General features: G+C 36.2%; 1 protein-coding gene across 4 annotated transcripts in view; it reads left to right on the top strand.

The window, feature by feature from the left end:
- SH3RF1 (SH3 domain containing ring finger 1) overlaps positions 1 to 21,755 on the top strand; it is an 81,965-nt gene that overhangs the window by 47,661 nt on the left and 12,549 nt on the right. For all 4 annotated transcript variants that reach the window (XM_040065644.2, XM_040065641.2, XM_040065642.2 and 1 more), the window contains 7 exons: positions 3,109 to 3,384; positions 4,102 to 4,197; positions 9,621 to 9,923; positions 10,765 to 10,875; positions 17,877 to 18,022; positions 20,398 to 20,568; positions 20,715 to 20,974. In XM_040065644.2, coding sequence (XP_039921578.1) covers positions 3,109 to 3,384; positions 4,102 to 4,197; positions 9,621 to 9,923; positions 10,765 to 10,875; positions 17,877 to 18,022; positions 20,398 to 20,568; positions 20,715 to 20,974 — 1,363 coding nt within the window. The remainder of the gene's footprint in view (positions 1 to 3,108; positions 3,385 to 4,101; positions 4,198 to 9,620; positions 9,924 to 10,764; positions 10,876 to 17,876; positions 18,023 to 20,397; positions 20,569 to 20,714; positions 20,975 to 21,755) is intronic.

The raw sequence follows: 21,755 nt of genomic DNA, 5'->3' as shown, positions 1-21,755 counted from the left end.
TTTTTAAACCATTTGTTTTGATGTCATCATACATTATTTTTTTAAAGGAATCTGGCATGTGATATATGTATATCTATGCCTTAGCTAAAAACTAATTTAAACAGTTTGTCTATCAGCAGTAGCATTAGAAGTTCAGATTTTTGCCTAAGGACTAAGGAAATAATTCTAAGAGCCTGTCATGTGGAGTCTTTCCGAATTTTATATTTTAATTTCCTACAGTGGTTTTTGTCTTGGTGGTGTAGTTGTTGCTGCTTACTCAAAGAACTGGCAGGGTAAGTGGCAGCTGTAAACTTAGGGGTAGGCTGCAAAGTTTTTCTTCCAAAGCCCTTCTTTCATGTTTAGCCAAGTGAGAGACATGGAGTGAAATGTAAACTCTGGCTCGCCGTATCCTCATGTCCATCTCTGCTGGTGGGCAGCCAGAGGGGCAGAAGGGGGGCTGAAGCTGCATAACCACAAGGGCCAGGAAGGCGCCGGCCATGAGCCATCACTTCAAGTTGCTCAGAGGAGCAGGAATGTGAAGATGGTGCTTGAGGGCTCTTGATCCTGTGCCCCTGAAAGCAGCCCTCCCCATTGCACCCGCTCTTTCTCAATTCATCCTCCCCCTGGGACAGAAGGAAAAGTCATCCACTTCTCCTCTCAGTCATTTAACTACTTCTCTTTAATCCCTGGCAGTCCAACTGGGAACTGTGTGTAGTTGAACTTTGTTTTATTTGGAATTATGGACTGGAACCATTTCTGTTTAACGTGGGAAACAAGCTTTGCAGAAAGTCAACCTTTACACTGGGAAAGGAACTTCCTATAAAACATAAACAGATGTTTGTACTTTTGTATGCAGATTTGTTTGTGGGAGCCTTTGTGATAAACTGCATAAACTCAGTATGAAGTTTTAACAATTAAATTATGGCTAATGAGTTTGATTGCTTTGACATGATCTGCGCTGGTATTCCTAGCTTGTTCTATTTGTTTTTAGAGATTTTTTTTCCAACTGCATTTTATGCCCAAAGCTGATCTAAAACCTGTTTTTCAGTGTGGGGACATAGAAAGTTTTCTTCCAGGACAATGGGGCAATTCCTGGGAGAAGTTAAACTATTAGCTCCAGTGCAAGAGAGATTTCTTTATCCTGTAGTAGCCATAATTGCCTGGGGCCCACTTTCTGTCAAGTAATTCTTGGCTCCTAATCCTTTTGTTTGCTTGTTTGTTTGCTTGTTTGTTATTGTGATGGAAAGGGATAAGCAAGCAGCATTTCCTCTCTTGTTTAGAGGTGTGTTTCTTTTTGTTTCCTCTCCCCCACAGTTCTCTCTTTGCACTTGTTCTTACTCCAGCTACACTGACTGCCTCCTTCATTTTGTCTGTTTACCCTGCAGAGAACATAAAACTAAAAAATACATATACATACATATATAAACATATATATGATTTTTAAATTCTTCTATTTTGACCATTAATTTTTCTCTCACTCAGCTGAGGCCCACAAATTCTCTAATTGGTGTCTTTTTCCGTATCCAGGTTTGTCATTGTGCGCTCATGCAATTAAGTGTGATCATGAAGAACAATATTATTTGCTGCAGTCCGGAGATCACTGATTGTGAACAATTGCTTGGATCTTGCTAATATAGTATTTTTCATATTCATCCTGCAGATAATAGAAGGAACTTTGATTTTTCCTGTATTCATATGTAAATCATACTCCTCTGTACCTACGTATGTACACATACATATTTCCTTTGACTGTTGGTATAGAAGAAAGGTTACTAGAGAATTTAATCTTTGAGATATTATTTGCACATTTGAGACATTAATGTGCATGTACAAAAATTAAAGCTGCCCAACCAAATTGGATTATATTGAAAGATAAAATTTTGTTAAATGTGAAATACATTATCAAAACTCTATCTTCTGCCCCATGGACAGACACAAAGTGATAATTCCTTCTGAGAATTTCCTTACATTATATATGTCTCCTTGAGATATTGCAAGTGCAACTCCAATTTACAGTCTGAGGTAGTGGAAGACTTGAGAGGAGAGATATACCATAGGGTTCATGTGGCAAATAATACCGGCAACCTTGAATGTCATTAAATTTTGCCTTTTCCATATGGGCTTGCCTTAAAGATGTGAAATAATGTGCTCTGTGTGACTGTAATGGCTGCCTTTGCTTTGGAAAGGCTCTATTAGTAATGCAAGTTACTGCTGTTTGCATCTTTAAGGGGATAAGCACCCATCAAGGCATTTAAATTTGGACAAAAGAGAGTTTTGAAGGCAGTAGCCCTAACACCAGAGTTGTAGAGTTTTATGGCTCTCCCTTGCAAAATTTGGAGATACAGACTGAGCAATTAAAAAATAATACCTGCAATATATATAAGGAAGGATGACAGTGTTAAATTCCAATCTTTCTGATATGCACCAACGATCTATAGTTTTCAGATATTATGGAGGAATCAAATGAAGGAAACTCAAGGATGCACACCTTCCACAGGTCTTTTCCAGTAATTCTTATTAGCTGTGGTTTGAAATAAGTAATTGAATTAAAACAGTAGCTCCAGGATGAAATTTTTCATTTTTAATAAACTGAGATTTGTTTTTTCAAGCTGGAAAACACCTCCATTATGTCATTATTCTCTGCCCATGAAGTAAATAGGGTGAGGAAGATGATAAGAAAGTCAGGCAGGAAAACTGCCTTTAGGGTCTTATAGCAAATTTTTTATTCCAGTGTTGTATTTTCTTGCAGCATTTTTCTGCCAGTGGTCTCTCAAGTGGTCAGATTGCTTTCCAGTTTGCTTGCTTTGTTTTTTTTAATGTTTAATCTTAGTCAATTAGTACATGAGGGTTAAAGTAGTATGCTTTTCTGCCTTTCCTGTGTCTAGCAACTTCGTATGATTAAAAATCATAATGAAACTTAGAGACATCTTGAGACTGTAGCGAACTGAAGCTCTTCTCACTTGTGTGGGTAAGATCAATAGAATCATTACAATAAAATGTGTGTATAATTTTACTTTGCAATTTTATACTTTGCAGTTTCATTGATACTCTCCAAAAATATAATATAAATTCTATTTAGTAATGCTCATCTAATTCTAATGATTTTTTTTTTTTTTTTTTTGTCTTTAGGGTGTACCTCAGTTACCATGTGCCAAAGCATTGTATAACTACGAGGGAAAAGAACCTGGAGATCTTAAATTCAGTAAAGGAGACATCATCATTTTACGTCGACAGGTGGATGAAAATTGGTATCATGGAGAAGTCAATGGCATCCATGGCTTTTTTCCTACCAATTTTGTTCAGATTATTAAACCTTTACCTCAACCTCCGCCTCAGTGCAAAGCACTTTATGACTTTGAAGTAAAAGACAAGGAAGCAGATAAAGACTGTTTACCATTTGCAAAGGTAAATAGAGAATACAATTACTACTTTCTTCTAATAATTTCATTCACTTGGATAAGAAATTATACAAGTGTTTTGTAGTCTTATCTGCATTTCTTATTGGAGTTGCACACATATGAAAAGGACAAGTAATTCTGCAAGTATTTCTTCTATATTGATTAGTTCTGCCTTATATTCCTAAATTACATATAATTTTTGTTTCTGAGAATGCATCTTTTCGTAATTGCTGTAGTGATGTTCCTAATTTATGAGAAATAACCTATGTTGTGAATTAAAAGCATTCCATCTTCTAAAGAAACACTCAAATTACAGATGTGAAAAGTCGTATCACTGGCGATGTTCTTAAGTACTTAAGCAGAAAAACATCTAGGGAAGGTTAGGTAATGAGTCAGTTGAGAAGGAAAATGGTTGTGGTTCTGTTAATTAATGCCAAGGAATTAAGGGGGGGCTGATGAGTAACATGGACTGCACATGACAGGAAGACTGGCACTATGGACAAAGTCAGATCACTGAGATGGGCAGTTAGTTGAACTCTAACAAAATAGAAGAAAGAACAGCTTGAATTGACTTTGACCCCAAAAGCAGCATACTGCTCTTATAGAGTGCCTTCTCTGCAGTTCTTGTCCATGTCCTGCCTTCTCTGATTACTCCTGTGTTATGGAGGAAAATTAAATAAGTTAAATTAGAGCTGGGAGACATAATCACTGCATGTTCACACAGGATGATGTTCTGACTGTAATTCGCCGTGTGGATGAAAACTGGGCAGAAGGAATGCTGGCTGACAAGATAGGAATATTTCCCATTTCGTATGTTGAGGTAAGTAAAGCTGGATCCTTCGTAAGGCTGTGCCCACTGTTTAATTTTCTGAAAGGAAAAATAATCAGTACTGGTAATGATTCTAAAATTACCTGAGATATAAATAATCTTAGTCCTAAAATGCTCTTTGGGAAAGTTAATGGCCTCAGCAGTTGAACCAGTGATTTTCACTTAGCTATTTGATACCTATTTTTATTGAATGGAATGGAAATGAGTGTAATTGGAGGCAGACACTATGTTTTCTTGTTAATACTGGAGTCATGCAATCAATCCAAACCACACTTAGCCAGAAAATGAAAGCAGTCAGCAAATCAGAGAAATAGTTAGCTTTCCACTGTCCCTAATATCCAGCTCTCAAAACTGAATTAACACAGCTAGGACATCAAAGGCAGTAGTTAAGTAGGTAAAGAATCAGCTTTTTCATCAACAGAGCCATATATAAAATCTTCTGTATCTTTCTGCATTTCTCATATGTGTTACAAGAATTTACAGTAAGAGGTAGCAGTGGAGAAAATTTCCCCAACCTTTTAAATTTCATGAGTTGAAAGCTGTATCTTTTATATAGAAAGACATCAGTGATTAGGAACAGTGTGTACAGCCACGATGATTATTCAGATTTGCATTACGGAAAGATACAAAGGTTTGGAATAGTGTTTGTCCATTTCTGATAAGTATGCTGTGAATACTTGGTAAGATACACTTCCCTGCACCGACAGTATTTTATTTAAATAAATGAGGCAGAATGATGAAAGAAAAAAGTATTTTCACATTATCTCTGGGATGAGAAATATATACTTCAGGTCACAGAAAAAATGTGTAATCTTATGAAGAATCAAGTCAGGTTTTATTAATTCAGTTTCTGAATCCTATGATGAGATGGGAAGTTCAAAAAACTTACTGCTTTCAAATAAATAGAATTTATTATTTTTAAAAGGGAAAAAACGCATATTTTTTAGCTTGATGTTAGGATTGGTATACCTGGAGATAGAAAATTTCACATGACTGTAAAAACAAGAAGACCAAAATTGTTTCAACTTGCTTAGTGCAATTTTGGCTTCACTTTAAGAAGTTTTAAAAGCCAGTTTAACAATTTCTTGCCCTTGGGTATTCTTTCCTAGCTTCTTGCAATTAACTGCCCCTTCAATTCAGCCGGTAAAGCTTTTTGTAGTGTTTTTTCAAACTAAATTACTTAGCCTTGTTAAAAAAAGCCCTTTTCTAGGGCTGCCACTAGAGCTGTTTAGCTAACAACTACATTCTTATCTCTATAAAAGTTGCAAAAAGGAGATACAGCCTTCAAAAATATGATGTAAAAATGAAAGTCACAAAATGTATTTGTTTATGTTTTTAGACTGATTACATCAACTAAGAAAATGTATTTTCAATTAACACTTTCAGAACAGGCATCAACACATAAGCATGTACACATTCTCAAATCCCCACTGAAGTGTGGAATGGAAAGTCTAGAATGATAAAATACACCCTTGCAGTTACTTCAAATCAGATAGGTGGGTTTTTTCAGTATATACTAAACTGAAATGCACACTGTGGTGGAGGGCGATGAGGTGTGCAGTAAAGTATGGGTTTGAATTTTGAAATGCCTGGTTTCTGAGAGTATATAACTATTGTTCAGGAAAATATACAGACAACTGAGAGAAACAAGTATAGCAAACCATTCTTACCTATTTTATGAAAGACAATGAATGAGAAGTAATTAATAGTTTTGAAAGATTTTTTTACATGGTAGTTTTCATTGCATTTCCCAGTCCTGTAATCATTGCCTATTTTTATGGTATTCTATTATGTTACAATGACAGACATACCTTTTACCTTGTGTATGTTTGTCCACATCCTTTTGTTTAAAAATGTGAATTAGTAGCTCCATTTACTAGAGATTTTCTGAAGTAATTAACTATAAAATGGGAATAGTCTGTGATGTTTATTCTGTAGTATAGGTGTAATAATTGTGATATTTCTTGTACAGTGATGATAAAATTTTAGGTCATGTTAAAGTCCATGAAAATCTCTGATCGTATTTGAGGAAAAATTTGCCCTTTTATGAATCAGTGTTCACTACTTTGATGTTTTCTAACTTTTACATATTAAATTTGTGGTAATAATAAAAGTAAGACAATATATTTTGAGAGAAATTTTAAGAGTGATTCTATTCAATCAGTTAACAATTATACTTATCTCTGTTCCAGAAAGAAAGATTATTCATAACTAAATCGATATTATTAGAATTTTTCTGCATTTATTGTGGTGCTGGGTACAATATACATTTCTTAGACCTCAAATTGGATGTTTTGACCTAGTTTAACACTTCATAAACAAATATAAATGCCCAGAATAGAATAAAATCAGGGAAAAGGAATCACTCTTCAGTTAAATTGTCCGTCAAATATGATGTCAGTTTTTTGGGGTTTTTTTTTTGTGTGAATAAAGAACACTTGAATTAATTTGCAAAATAAGTGTAGCAAAGCACAAGTCTAAGAGGCCTTGCAGAAATGGTAATTCCTGCAGACATCTGCAGGCAGATGAAAGCTATATGCTGACCTCAGCCCTGCTGCGGCGCTGAGAATCGGCTCAGCCAGCTGCCTGTGTCCTGCCCTCTTTGGAAAGTTCTTCCATTTCCTGGAGTTTGGTGGGAAAGGGAATTGGATTTCAGGCCTCTTGTTACAGCAAAGATTTTGTTGAATGGGAAAAAATGAAATGTGAACATTGAAGAAGCCTCAGTGAAAATACGTCTGTTAAGGATAACAACTGATGTAGGAACTGTGAGTCTAGATACATAGGTATTTGTTGCAGAAAGGAATGCTGGATTGAAACACTTCATAGCATGACTTAGGTTCTGTCCCTTGTCTGCTAGCCATTTCACTGGAGAATGCATACAGGTTCTTAATTTCTTTTATCAAGAAAGACAAGTAAACTGCACTGTGCAGAACATTCTGCAGCTGTTGCTGTCCTCAGGTTACTTCAAAGAGGAGGCCAGTAATCAGTTCTCTTCCATCTTCAGATTCATGCAACTGTCGCTTGCTTGTTCCTCTGCACAAAAAAGCACAGTAGACTGCTTATATTTGAAGCAGTCTTTAATTGATCCCATGGGCAAGCCTTAACTTTTCCCTATTAGGTTGTTCACTGTACAGAGTAATCAGATTCTGCAAGCATTGATAGCTTCTGGAGGTAAACAAATATAATTAGGTGTAACAGGTACCTTGGGGTGCTGTTAGCAAAGTGGCTTTTGGTTTTGCTTTTCATTCCTCTGTGATCCCTTAACTTCTCTGATTAGGTAGCTCTTTGCAAATAAGAATATAGATTACATAAGAATAGAAAGAGTTACAGCTATTGTATCAACAGTATGGAATACATAGATTCTCAGGAAGGATGTGAAGAATTTCAATCTGAGTTGAAAAAAAAATAAAATGTGCAAAATAGATAAAAATATTAGACTTTGAAAAGCCTGAATGTTTGTCATGATGACAAATAAGACCCTGACAAGTTGAACAGCAGAGTAGGCTTTTTTTGGTCTTATTTCCTACTTGTTTCTACTATCCTTCAGCCTCTTATCAGTGTTATGTAAAGAAAAAATGCTTTCACTGGTCTATTTAAAGTATTTTTGATCTAAATTTAAAATTCAGTGATCATCTATGGGCTTCATTGGAGAAAATGGTATATTTATATCTTCTGTTATACACAAGTAATACAACATTATTTTGATCCATATGATCCACCTTGAGTAGCAGCAGGAGGGAAAATCTAGCATCCATCTTTTTCATAGGGTTGTATACTGCTCTGACATTGTCTTCTCCTATCCTTCCTTCTTACAAAGAAGATGGAGAGGGACTTTTTACAAGAGTATGTAGTGACAGGAAAAGGGGTAATGGGCTCAAACTGGAAGAAGATAGGTAGAGATTAGAAGATTTAGATATTAGGAAGAAATTCTTTACCGTGAGGGTGGTGAGGTGCTGGAACAGGGTGCCCAGGGGAGGTTGTGGATGCCCCATCCCTGGAGGTGTTCAAGACCAGGTCAGATGGGGCTCTGAGCAACCTGGTCTAGTGGGAAGCATCTCTGCCCATGGCAGACAGGTTGGAACTTGATGATCTTGAAGGTCCCTTTGAACCCAAATCATTCTGTGATTCCAGTTGTCTTCTGTTGCGTTCTAAAGGACCAACAATAAGAACGTTTAGGAAAAAATTCTATATTTGTGACTTCATATCCTGTTTCAAATCCCCCATTATGCTCCTTCTCCACGTTCCATGTAGTTCTTCCTCTTCTGCAGAAGGTTTTTATGTCAACTCTTCATTGTTCCAGTAGTTCTGGTTTTCAACTTCGTCTTTTATTGGTATATGAATGAAATTTCCTTCCAGATGACATCTTTCAAATATCATGTGCCAACCTCTTCTATATTAAAAAAAAAAAAAAATCTTTTACACCACCTTATATATATCTGTCTCTGTAGATATCTGCTTGTGTTCATAATATAAGTTGGTCATTTGTGGGAGCTTCATTTAAATCAGTGTTGTTGCTATCATGATTAATAGTGTGTTGTTTGTCTAGTAAAGTTTTTGATAGGGTAAAATACTACTTTAAAACTCTTCATGAGCATAGTAGGTATCTCAAGACTTGCAGGAAAATGGTAAAATAAATAGAAAAAATAATATGCTGAAGAATAGAAATAGTAATTCCACAGTGACTAATTTCATTATTTCATCCCAATGTTCTTCAGGAAAGGTCTTTTCTTTCTTCATAATCAGCTACACTTTTCAAGTAACAGTATTTATATTTAGTGATACATGTTCAGAAAACTGGTGCTGGTGTTATTTTGGCTCATGATTACATGAGAGTTCTGACATTATTATTTCTAATAGTGCTAAGATTTTCTGAAAATAAAGGGGTTTTGAAAAATATAGAGGGTTTGTTTGTTGGTTTCCTCTCCTCCTCCCCATTATATAGCTTACATTTCATTGTAAGAAGAAAATGTGTGGGATTCTTCATTTCTTCATTGGAAAGGAAGGATTTGTTTGCATTTAATGTAGTATTGTTGTTACAAATTAGCAGATAGAAAATCCCATTGTGAACAAAAATTCTTTAGCTAAGCTTAAAAAAGAGAAAAAATGTCACAGAGATGGTGCCTCTACATTAGAAAATTCAGAAGCTGAGAAGGTATTTCCACAGAATTGCCTTTATATATATCTTTTCTCCTTACGCCATCTTATGCCTGTATAGGTGCCTGTAGCCAGGCAGTATGCTGTCATAGCTGGGTATTTAGTCTGTCCTACTGTGTTCTTAAACCTGCATTTAGGAAACCTGTGTTTTAAGTTGCATGGTTGAAACCATCTTATGAATAAAAGGAAAAGAGATGATTTGTTACGTTCAGGTGACTTTTGTAAATAAAACAATACTAACATCTTACTGGTTTTTGTAGTTTAACACAGCAGCCAAACAGTTGATAGAATTGGACAAGCCCTCAGGTTCTGCTGTTGACTCTGGAGAAGGTACCTCTGGGGCAGCCCACAACAATTCAACCCAAAAGCACACGGATACTAAGAAAAACACCAAAAAACGACACTCTTTTACCTCCCTCACCATGTCCAACAAGGCTTCACAGTCTTCTCAGAATCGCCACTCCATGGAAATCAGTCCTCCTGTCCTCATCAGCTCCAGCAACCCAACGGCAGCGGCGCGCATAAGTGAGCTGACGGGACTGTCCTGTAGTGCCCCCTCTCAGGTAACTCACATGAAATCACCTATAACTAGAAAGGCTTCTCATCTTGTCAGATTAATTATGTCTAATATTAAATATGCACTTTCAAAAAGCTTATCTTCCAACATGAGAACATTTAAGGAGAGTATTTTCTAGCACTTCTTAGGTAATGACAGCAAATAGTTTTGGTCTTGCAGGCTAGTCTTTCGCAGTTGTTATATTCTTAAGTGCCGCAAAGATTTTTATTAGCTGTGGAAACTAGCAACAGGAGCGATTTAATTTCTTTATTTCTTTTTTCTCAATTAATTTTAATAATGAATATTAATAAAGTGCATGCTATAAAAGTAAAATATTCAGCCTGAAGATTACACAAATTCCTGAAATGTCGCATATTTATCTGGTTGAGGTAAGTAGAAATATTTATCTGACTTAATTTATTTATTCAGTAGCTTGTGATAAATTGTCTTTTTCATATACTTATTACACTTTGGGAAAAGAGAGAGCAGTGGAGCCTAGGAGGTATTGGTGATGTTTTACCTTAGCTTGTAAATATGATTTATTTGCACATCTTTGGGATCTGACAGCCTTTAATGGAGAAAAAAGAAAACTGACACTGGTTAAAAGTGTGTTGCATGTAGCTGGTTCGATGTATCTCCAAAGACTGGGAAATGTCAGTGTGGAAAACAAAAGTGAGTTGTGTGATTCAACACTATTTTTGTGAATATCTAACTGAAAATTAGGTCTAGTTTAAGGTTACAAGGAGTAGAATACTGGTGATTTTGGCCGAGAAGTTTATAGCTCTGTCAAAAGCAGCTTTTACTAAACCACACAGAGCTGACCCTACTGGGCTTTTTCTCTCTCACAGGTTCATATTGGCACTACAGGGCTGATTGTGACTCCACCCCCCAGCAGCCCAGTCACAACAGGGCCTTCCTTCACGTTCCCCTCGGAAGTTACCTACCAAGCTGCCCTTGGGGTAAGTACTGCTTAAGAAAACTCAGCCTTCTCATTTTTCTTTGGTCTTGTACAGTAATTTTTTTTCTCAAGTTCTGACATACTGATTTGAAATGATGGTTTGATGGGAATTGTGTCTATGTCATAGACAATGATACGAATTTAAATACAGCAAAAGCCCTATTCCTACAATGTTTGCATCTTGTTGTGCATATCCATTTCTCCAGCTCTCCTCTGTAATTTCTCTGTAGTAAACACGAGAAGCGCACTTCCTTCCACAACAGTCTCTCTTTTAAGCATGAGTAGAAAAGAGATTATGCTGGGGGGAAAGTTTGGGGAAGCAAGCAGGTTCTTACAAAAAACATCAGCTTGGGGCCACAGCTGCCAGGTGTTTCTGTCTTACTTAACTCAAGATTTTCAAGATTATCTGAAATAAGCTTCAAAAGTCTGCCATCTCCTCATTAAATAAGGTGATTTTAGATGCATGTACATCTGTGGCAGATGAAGAACGTGTCTAGCACGTTGGAGTTAGGTTCTTGGAGATCAATAGGAAAACGTAGCAAATGGCCATCTTTAACAGAAGAGATATATTGCAATGCTGTTCCTGTTGAACAAATAAAATGACATTTTCTTCAAAAAGTGCAGGATTTCTTTCCAAAACCTACTGGAATTCTTTAGTTTCCTAGGCTTATATTAGAAGAGATGTAGAATGTCATATATCATACTGTACTCATCAGGGCCTTACTGCAATAAAGATTGTGAATACCAGTTTTCAGAGATATTTAAGGGTGCAATACTGCAGTCTTTTCCAGTGAAGAAGATATTGACAGTATAACCTTTTTACCTTTTTAGCCTGATTGTAGCATAAAGTTTATGTTTAGCTAAATATCCACCCTGATGCCACAAATTTTCATCATCTTTTGTGATGTAGTAATTGCTCTTATCCAGGTAAATGTATTTCACATTCTTTGCTTTTCAGACAGATGACTTTATTATTGACAGTTATATGGATCGTGTGCTTTTGCCCTGCCTTGCTGCATGATGCAGATTGAGCTGTAGCAATGATTTTGTCCTATTGTCGTTAAATTGTTGACTCCTTCAATCTGAATTATCTGTGTAACCCTACTGTTAAATAAATGCTAATCTGGAAACAGTTAATAATCTCATTATATTTAGATTCATATTTTAATGTCATGGAGCAGATGAGTTTAGAAGGGCCTCTCGATGTTGTCTAGTCTAACCTCCCCTACTCAAGCAAGGCCACCTAAAGCCAGTTGCCCAGGACTCTGTCCAAATAGCTTTGGAATATCTCCAAGAATGGAGACTTCAGAACCTCTCTGGGCAACCTGTGTACATTGTGGGCTTTCAATCAAATTGGTGTCCACCAGGAAGGACCCTCAGGACTTTTTTTTGCCTAAAAGGTGTGCATCTTATTCTAGGAACAATTAGCTGCTTATATACTAATCCATATAGTCTTTTACACTTCTTTCATCCTATCCTTCAGAAAATACGTGTGAGAACTGAGCAAACAGAATCACTGTCAGATGCTGTCAGGCAGAATGCAAGTCTAGCTAACACATAGGCTGCAAACATTGAGTAATTGATTTGATTTATCAGTGTTTTGGAGAGGATTGAGCAGACAGCATTCATTGCATGATTTCAGAAGTTCTGTCAGAAGCTGAGGTTTTTTTTGCTCTCAATAACAAACACTTCTGTTTGTTATTAAGAATTTGTAGTTCTTTATTTGATGCCAACATGGAAAAATACTTCAGTTTGGTGCTGGTTCAAAGTCATTAAACCACCTTGGGTGCTTTAGTTACTTAAGCTTGTTCAAAGGCAATCTCACCATGGGTATTCACAGGAATTAAACTGCAGTGCTAAATGCAGCATGGAGAGAAACTCCTGCCATATGATTGTCCTGTATCTTGGGGTGCTACTTTTTCTTTGTGATAATCATGTTCCTGCTTATGTTTCCAATTAGACATATAATTCCTGTTGAGAACTTGAATTATTCTCTGCCACCCTCTTTAAAAGTCCACAGCCTTCTGTACATAATGTTCTATTTCTTCTTGACTTCTTTTCAGCATGACTAAAATGCAAGCTGGCAGCTCAGGCTGGAGTCAGGTGATTCCTGTGTTCTTTTACGATAGATGATATTAGATGATGATGCAGTTTGTAAAGTCACAGACTGTGAGGTATATCTTTTGCTTACCCTTTTCCTCTTTCTTCATCAACTCGTTTTCATTTTAGAAATGTGCAAAGTAGCTCTGACCAGTCAAGAGAGAAAGTGGTGTTCTTGTTTCTCTAGATGTTTCCCTTCTGGAAATGCCCTTCCTGACATTCTGAGCAATTGTGATTGTATTTTTAGTACAGTGGAAGTGGTTGGCTTGAGTCCTTTTGCTCTTATATTTTTTTTTGCTTTTGAAAGTAGAAATTCCTGTATTTCTTTAAGTTTCTCCCTTTAGCTTTTTCTCTTAATTTCTGAATACTAAGCAACTGACAGGGAAATTGGATGGGAACAGGACGAGTTTCTCTTTAGCATGAAGGTAGTTTGTTTGATGTCTTTCCTATCAGTCGTTTCGGTGCTTATAACAATATTGAAATTATTTGTTCTTTGAAAGCAAGCTGTTTGTACACTTCTTTTATATAATGCTAAACTCAGATTAAGAAAGAAAGAATAAATCTGAGAGGATGAGCATGACTGCCCATCAGTGAAGAAGAGAAGCATATATTCCTTTACAGTAATTCTGAATTTATGCATCTTTGCTACGTTTATCTTTGCTTTCTGAATCTCAAAGCAAGGAAAGCCTAGTGTCTTCTCTTATCTCCTGTAAGAAAAGATGGCATTTTTATTATCAACAGAAGATATTTTGAGGTGTCTTGTTGTCTAACAGGTTTCTCTAAGACAGTTTGGATTAATTCCTAGCCCAAGGGAGTCTGTGACTCTTTTATCTGTGTACATGTATAGGATTGCATTTTTGTTTTTTATGTTGCTCTGGTGGTTCAAAAATGCGAATTGTAATAATTTTATTCTGTCCATAATAATGTTTTGTAGATGCTGTTTGGTACCCGATACTGTATGAAGTAAATAATATACAAAGTTTCAGCCAAAATTGACATAAATAAGCTTTAGAAATGAGAGTGTCCTTGTCAAGTGACCATATATGCTCTCTACTGCTTGTATCATTTAAGCAGACTTTAATTTTCATTCAGAAAACTTCTGATAATTTATTTCAAAGTTTTATTTTGCATCAGCAGTTCTTTAGACAACAGCATTAATTCTTGGCTTGTATTTTGAGGTTTGAGTCTTTAAAATTGAAGAAGCTATGAACTGAGATAGACTTCTCACAGCTAGAGCTTTTGGCTGGGATATTATCTCTTGCACTATTCTTTGGAACTTCCAACCACAGCTTTACCCTTAATTGGGCCATTAATTGGTCTGCTTATCTTAGCCACTGGCATTTCTGAACCTTTGTTCAAATGTAGGTGTTTGGAATATTTAAAGTTCTTTGAAAAATACAAATAACAGATGTCAAGTTCAGTAGTTGTTGGGTGAAAATATGCACATACAATTATGTAAGGTTTATTCACATGGAAGGAAATTCTTGGATGTAATTTATAAAGTAGTTATCTAATGGAGGAGATCTAGTTGCCATAGAATTTACTGAAAAATAATTTTAAAGTATGTGATTTGAACCAAGATATGGGAAAAACAAACTAAATATACCACAACAAAGTTAGAATTACATTCAAAAGCAGCAGCAGAAAAACAATCTAGCAACAAGAGATAAGTTATCTTCCTTTCAGTCTGCCTTTACAGTCTCTTGAGAAGTGAAAAGTGTTTTGGATTGCAGTCAACCTAGATGTCCATATTGCTACTTCTACAGATTGGAAATGTTGACTTTGAAAATGGTGTCTTGGTGTGTGCACTTAACTACCAGAAATAGGTGGCCTATATTTGGATGGTTTGCATTCACTTATGTGCTGAAGCTTTCAAAAAGTAAAAAATACCTAATTTTTCTGGTCTTGTTCTGTTATACATGCACAAAAAGAGAAAATGCTCTTTATGTTGAAGAATACAAGGTAGTTTGAATTATTATTAATGAGGCACAAGCTGTGAGGGTTATATAATACACTGATGACATTTACCTCTTTTATGTAGTTCCAGTGTAAGTTCAATAGTGCAAGTTAGGAGGTTTTAATAAGAATTGTCCTAATTTTAATCAACCAAAATTCAAATCAACTTTTGTTGTGAAGAGGAAGCAGCTGGAAGAAACAATGAAGTTTTGTATGAGAGACCTGTTTTTGATAACGTACCGTTTAGGAATTTTGTTAAACACAAGCCTTAATTTGTTAGCCCTCAGGGAATTTTGCAAGCCGTATATTTTTTCGTAGACATTGTGGGAGTGAAGACTGTTAATGAATGTTCTTTTCCACTGCTGTGCCTTTTATGATTCTTTGAGTGAAGTGATTACTGATCTTCAATTAACCGAATGGAGCCTAATTATATTTAAGTTTAGAAATATACATGTGTTTCTAGAGCATGAGTATAGATACTTTTTGAAGTTGTAACATACATTAATTATCAAATAATGTAATTTTTCATCTTCCAGTTTTAAAAAAATAATTTATCACTTACTTGCTGTTTTGTATGCTTTAAAGTACACCTGGTGTCTGAAAATTAGTTGCAGAAACATTAAATTTTTCCCCCTCACCTACCTAAAATACTCTTAATTATGGTTGAGCATACTTTGTCAAATCACATGTGGTTTGTGTATTTTCTTTCACGGAATGTTGACTATGGGAACCATCAAAACTAGCATGTGCCCTGGAGGTAGGTGTACTTCTTAACAGCTAGAAAAATGGTTACATGCCAGAAAACTTGAAAACTTGGCTAGATCATTTGGATCTATTTTACCAAGTTGTAGCAGTGCAAGCTGTGGAGTGTTAGTCCTCTAAAGCCTATCAAGTAGTTTATTTAGATATCTTGGTACTTGCCAAGTCTTTGGAAGTTTAATTGGTCTGTGGCTCACTGCTGGTCTCATTACCATACTGATAGACACTGCGAGGGGAGCAGAAACTGAAAAAAGCAGAATAAAATAGAGCTGTGAAGGTGCCTTTATTGCAGCTCAAGCTTCAGTGTATATTATGTGTTCAAATGAATAAAATGCAACATTCAGCATCTTTAGAGATGTAGGAAGTATGGAACCGTGACAACCTTGATATTGTGCATGAATAGGTCTAATTTTCAAGAATTCCAACTAATCATCTTCTAATGTAGATTTCCAAGTTCTACCATATATAAAGAAATCTGATGCCTAAAAGGATAGATGCCTAAAAAAGGATTTCAATTTCTTTTCTATTGATAGGTTGCATAAAAGTTAGATGCTTACGTTCAGCTAAGACATTTGTTGACTGTCTGACTGAGAGGGACAAATAACTTCAGCTGTAAAACAGCTGAAAGAAAAATGTTGGTATTTCAGTGTGAATTATCTGGATACTTAAAAAAAATTTGTTGGGTAGAATATGAAGCAGATGCAATTGCCATTTTTGTAAAAAACTATTAGTATCAAAGCTCGCAGTGATGTTTCTCCTGCAGGTCATTTCCGTTCAGTGTTGTATACAGAAGGCCTATTTGGTCTTAAGAATGTGTTAATGTATAACCAGAAAAAAAGCTTTAAATAAAATAGGAATATTTCACAATATAACATGCAATTTATACCATAGCTAAGTGTAACAATTTTGACTGAAACACTCGAAGAGTTGTTCAGTTTTCTCTAGATTTGAAAGTCTTTAATTATGCAGTACTTTACTGTGACTTGGCAGTGTAAAATTGGTTTAAAGAACTCTCTTTTTATTAACATTTTCACCAAATGCAGCAAAGTAATAATCACACAGTGTAGAACTAAAACTGAAAATTAGAACTAAACTCAGTTTCAATATAGGCTTTGTTTAGAAAAACAGAAAAAGAAAAAGGCAAAACCTTTTAGAAGTGAAGGGTTTGGAGGGGAATTAAAATGTCTTTCAATTACATATTTTCCAAACTGATAATGTAATGCAGTGCATTATATGTTGATGTATTGGAAGTGCTAGGCACTACTTCAGGATATTTTGTCAATTAATATTCTAGTTTTGTGGGTTTTAGGAAGATTATGTTTGAAATTAATTCAGTTTAACTTTTTCAAAAGTGGGAGGTTTTTTATGACTCTTTTTGTGCGTGTGGTAACACAAATAGTTATTTTTGGAAGGGGGGAAGGAAATGCTCTCCTTTTGTGAGTGCCTTTTCCCAGGAGTGTCAGTACACAAGGTCCTAAAGAATTGTCTGAGGCCTTACAGAGCAGAAGGTAACAATTGCTCCATTGATTCTCAAAAGGCACAGAAGTCTGTGGGCAGGACCCCCATTATGATCTGTGGTGCCTTTTTACTGGGGTATTTGTTAAAGATTACCAATCTTGATAATACTGAATTTCAAAAGCTAACTCTTTAAACTAGAAGAAAAGGAGAAAGAGGTAACAATAGCTCGGTGACTATGGCCTCATATTGTGCTTGCTTTTGTAACCCACACATCAAAAGAAAATTTCCCCCAGAAGGGGTGCTTTTGGGTGCACTGCAGATGAATTGTATATTATGTTTCAGCTTCAGGTTACAAAAACAATCACGTTATGAAGTACAGTCAGCAGCAGGATGCAAAATCTACCTCCTGGAAGGCTTCTGAATTTTTGTCAAGCCCTATCCTAAACATGTTATAACTAGAAACAGAGCTTTCCATTTATCCTGTGCTGAGAAATTGCTTGTCATTTGCTTAATTGGCTGCCAAAACGTCAAGATTTTAAACTGAAAAAAAAGAGAAATAGAGACAAAGCTAACTCTCCAGTTATATTGTAACAGTAGGTAAAGTAATACTGGACTCAGTTGCTTTTTTCCACTTCCTTAGAACATCATGCCTTTTTTTTCCCCAGTTGATTGAACTCATCAAACAATATTGATCATCTGTTGTTATTTTTTTTGTTCTTATAAAATCAGAATATGAATCCCCCACTTCCGCCACCACCTCTCTTGTCTGCTGCAATCATTGCATCGGCCACTTCTGGACCTCAGTCTACAAGTGTCATACAAAGGTCTGCATCGGGATCAACTGACCATTTACGACAGCAAACTCGTCCAAGTGTGTAAGTAAAATTGAAACTTTTCTCCAGTCAGAAAAACGGAACAAGATCAAGAACTCCGCCTCTACGTTTAGCACAGCAGCTGGTTCTTTTCTGCTGGAATTGCCAAAAAGCCAAGCATGCAACTTGGAAGAAAAGCATGCAGAAAGGTGATATCCCCAAACAGGCTCCATACTGAGCATTGTTTATGTCTTAGATAAATATAATCAGCTGTAGCTGTGTATAGAAAGAACTCACATCAAAAATATAAAGTATTTATTAGGCAGAAGATGAATGAATCCTTGCGTTAGCACTGAATACTGGATAACTCAAAAGTGTCATTTCACTGGAGTGAATTTATTCAATGTTTTCCATTATGTATGATATGAAAAGGCTATTCTCATGTAGAATAACTTATGCCAAAACACAGCAAGCGCTGTATTTAATTTAGACTGTTAAACATGTTACTGTCAGACTACTTGTGTCAGTTGCAATTGAAATTTGACTGAAGATTCTACAGTGCACTTAATTAGTGGGTGGCAATTTGGGATGAAGGCAGAAAGCTGCTAGTTAGCATTATGTCTTCATGCTTGTAATACAAGCAAACATGCGTCATCCTTTTGGGTGAAAATATTTGGTATCTTAACATGTGTTGCTAACAACGTCTTTCTTGAAAACTTCTTTGTGTGCAGCTTGTGGAATAAGAACGAGAAAATGTAAAATTCAGGAGATGCTGAACCATCTAATGGGACATGTTTGAATAAGGACTGCTTTTGTTCTGTTCTTGTTACCTTCCCAACAGGCTTCCTCCCACTCCAAAAAAGCACCCTTCTTGTATAGCAGGTGCATTTGGATTTGGGCTTTTTCTTGGTGTCAGGCATTCTAGCGCTGATTCTTACGGATTAGTGCACCTAGTGCAGTCGATCAAGTTCCCATCTCATTTACGTCCATCCTCTGTCTTCAAGGCGTTGCTCTATATGAGGATACTAATGAAATTTGGAATAAATTAACTAGAAATGAAGTTAATGAACATCAGTTAAAGCAGATCAATTGCTTTGTGTGTGGCTTTGTAGATCACTGCTAAATCATGTACCAGTGAAGCCTTCTGCTGCCACTGTACTGTATGTTGCCTCTAAAGTGTATTTTTTTGCTTGCTTTGGGTACCTCTCTTGCTTTTAAAGGATTTTTGTAGATATTGCAGAGTTTCTTGGGTGGACAGCAAGGAATAAAAATGTAATGCAAAAAGGAGAAGCATGCAGTTAATGCTATTGTTACTGTGCACAAGAGACAATTTTGATGAAAGAATGTTTTCTAAAGCCACTTTTTTGCCCTTGGGGTTACAAGGGGAGTGGGAAAGACTAGCACTGCAAGCAGTTGAGGATCCTTTTTCATAGAAGGGGATAGTATACCCATCTACTTAATTGGCTGCCTCTTGTGAAAAGTATATTTCAGAGAAAATGGGATTTATTGGAATGCATATTTTCTATAGGCCTGGGTCAATAATTGTATATATGGTTCAAATGGATTTTTTTAGGTTCAAATGTGGCAGAAAAGAGAACACTGTGGTGGTCAAAACAGTATCACTTTCTAGTACTTTCTAGTACTAGACTACTACTCTAGTACTTTCTAGTAATAGAGAACTGTGCAAACCTATCTGAAAATTTCCCTAGGAACATTCCAAGATGCAACTACAGGAGCTTCAGCTTTTTTCTTTAACTTTTTTTCCTAAGATTTTTTTTTTTTTAAGAAAAATTGCAAATGTGTCTGAACTCTCAACATGATTTCAAATGTACTGTATTATGCTTTAGTGTTGCTTAGAAAACATAAAAGGAAATAAACTTTACGAGTGAATTGGCTGCTAACCACCTTACCCATAGACTTAAATTTCTAGTAACACATCTTTTTCTTTTGCACTGAAGTTTGCATAGGAGCTTCCAGTTTTGCAGTTTAAAATTTAGTTCTAACACTGATCTTTCAATTACAACTAACGGAACTTCTCCATTCTTCCCAACTCTCCAAAAAAAAAAGAAATTGATGTGTCACAAAGTGTAAGAGATACGAGAAGCAGGTGTTGGGAAAGAAAAGTGGGATATGCTGGGATGTGTAGTTGATAAACACCTACTTAATTAAGATCACTAACTTCATTAAGAAAATGGACAGTCCTATTACAAGTCTTTTGCACTCCATTAAAGTGCACTTCAGAGGATATTCCTAATTGTCATTGTTTCTCCTTAATATTACCATAACTTCTGTTTTAATATTTTAACGGTATGATGGATTATCACAGCCATCTCTGCCACGCCTTCTCATCTCTGACTGAACTCTCTGTGCCAGAAAACACAAGTGATGTTTTGAAATGTTTTAGTTTTACCACTTGCATCTCTTTTCCTGTCTTTCAGGTATGTTGCTATCTACCCCTACACTCCTCGAAAAGAAGATGAACTGGAACTGCGGAAAGGAGAAATGTTCCTTGTGTTTGAACGCTGCCAAGATGGCTGGTTCAAGGGAACTTCCATGCATACAAGCAAGATCGGTGTTTTTCCTGGAAATTATGTGGCTCCAGTTACAAGGTACAGTAATATACAAGTGTCTAAATAGTTTAGCTGGTTTCAAATCAAATTTTTTTCTGTTCTTGCATAATAGAAGACGTGTGCATTTTAGTAACTAGCTATTTTTTTTTCAGTTGTATTTTATTGTTTGCTTTAAATTTTGGCAGGACCGTGACAAGTGCATCACAAACAAAAGTTCCCATGTCTACTGCTGGCCAAACAGGACGAGTGGTGACTATGGTCAGCCCTTCCACTGCTAGTGGAACATCCCAGAAGCTCCAGGGGAATGGGGTGGCAGTGAACTCCAGCACAGTACCCACAGCAGTGGTTTCTGCAGCACATATCCAAACCAGTCCGCAAACCAAGGTCCTTATGCACGTGACAGGACAAATGACCGTCAACCAGGCTCGAAATGCAGTTAGAACAGGTAAAGAAAACCCCTGAAATTTGTTACTCTACAAACTGTAGAATACATCTTGACAAATGACTGGAGTGAGGGTCTGTGTAAGTATATGCTGAGGTTTGTAAAAGCATTTCTTAGTGTCATTGTTTAGAGTTGAATGTTTTCTGAAATGACAGTCTGACGTGTTAGATCTTATTATAATTCTCCTCTAAGCAACTGTGTGTATGTACATACTCCCACTATTGGGGATTTATATGCAAGTACTTCAGGTGCAATTTTTTCTTTCTTTCTTTCTTTTTTTGTTGTTGTTGTTGTTGTTGTTGTTCCAGCAGTATCTGGGATGGGGACACTCTTTCCCCACTCATATGCAATTCATACAGGAATAAAAGTGATAAGAACATCTGAGTCATAGCTTATTTTTTGTGTGTTAACTGCATAAGAGCTACAGATTGCTCTAATTTAGCATTCAGTTTTAAATTACCTTCTAACATCTTTGAATACCTTTAGTGTTCCTTTTCAGGTTTCTTGATCAGGGTTGGTCCTTAGGCATTCCAGTTTGTTCTCTAATTGTAACTTCTTTCAGCTTTGACCCTGAAAACACTAAGGCTATACTGGCTTCAAGATCCTTATGATCTATGTAATAAAATTCTGTATTTCTGAAAGGTGTAACTCTTCATTTACTGTCTGGGGCAGGCCACATCATAGTGAAACATGCCTTCTTGTTACTTAAATGCAGATCCAAAAAGATTGATAGTGGTGGTTTCAAGAGTTTTTGTTTACCAAATCCATGCACTCCTCTGTGGAT

The sequence above is a fragment of the Hirundo rustica genome, chromosome 5 (assembly GCF_015227805.2).
Source record: "Hirundo rustica isolate bHirRus1 chromosome 5, bHirRus1.pri.v3, whole genome shotgun sequence".
In the NCBI taxonomy this organism is placed as follows: domain Eukaryota; kingdom Metazoa; phylum Chordata; class Aves; order Passeriformes; family Hirundinidae; genus Hirundo; species Hirundo rustica.
The sequence above is the reverse complement of the archived record's forward strand: the minus strand, read 5'-3'. Positions and strand labels throughout refer to the sequence as shown.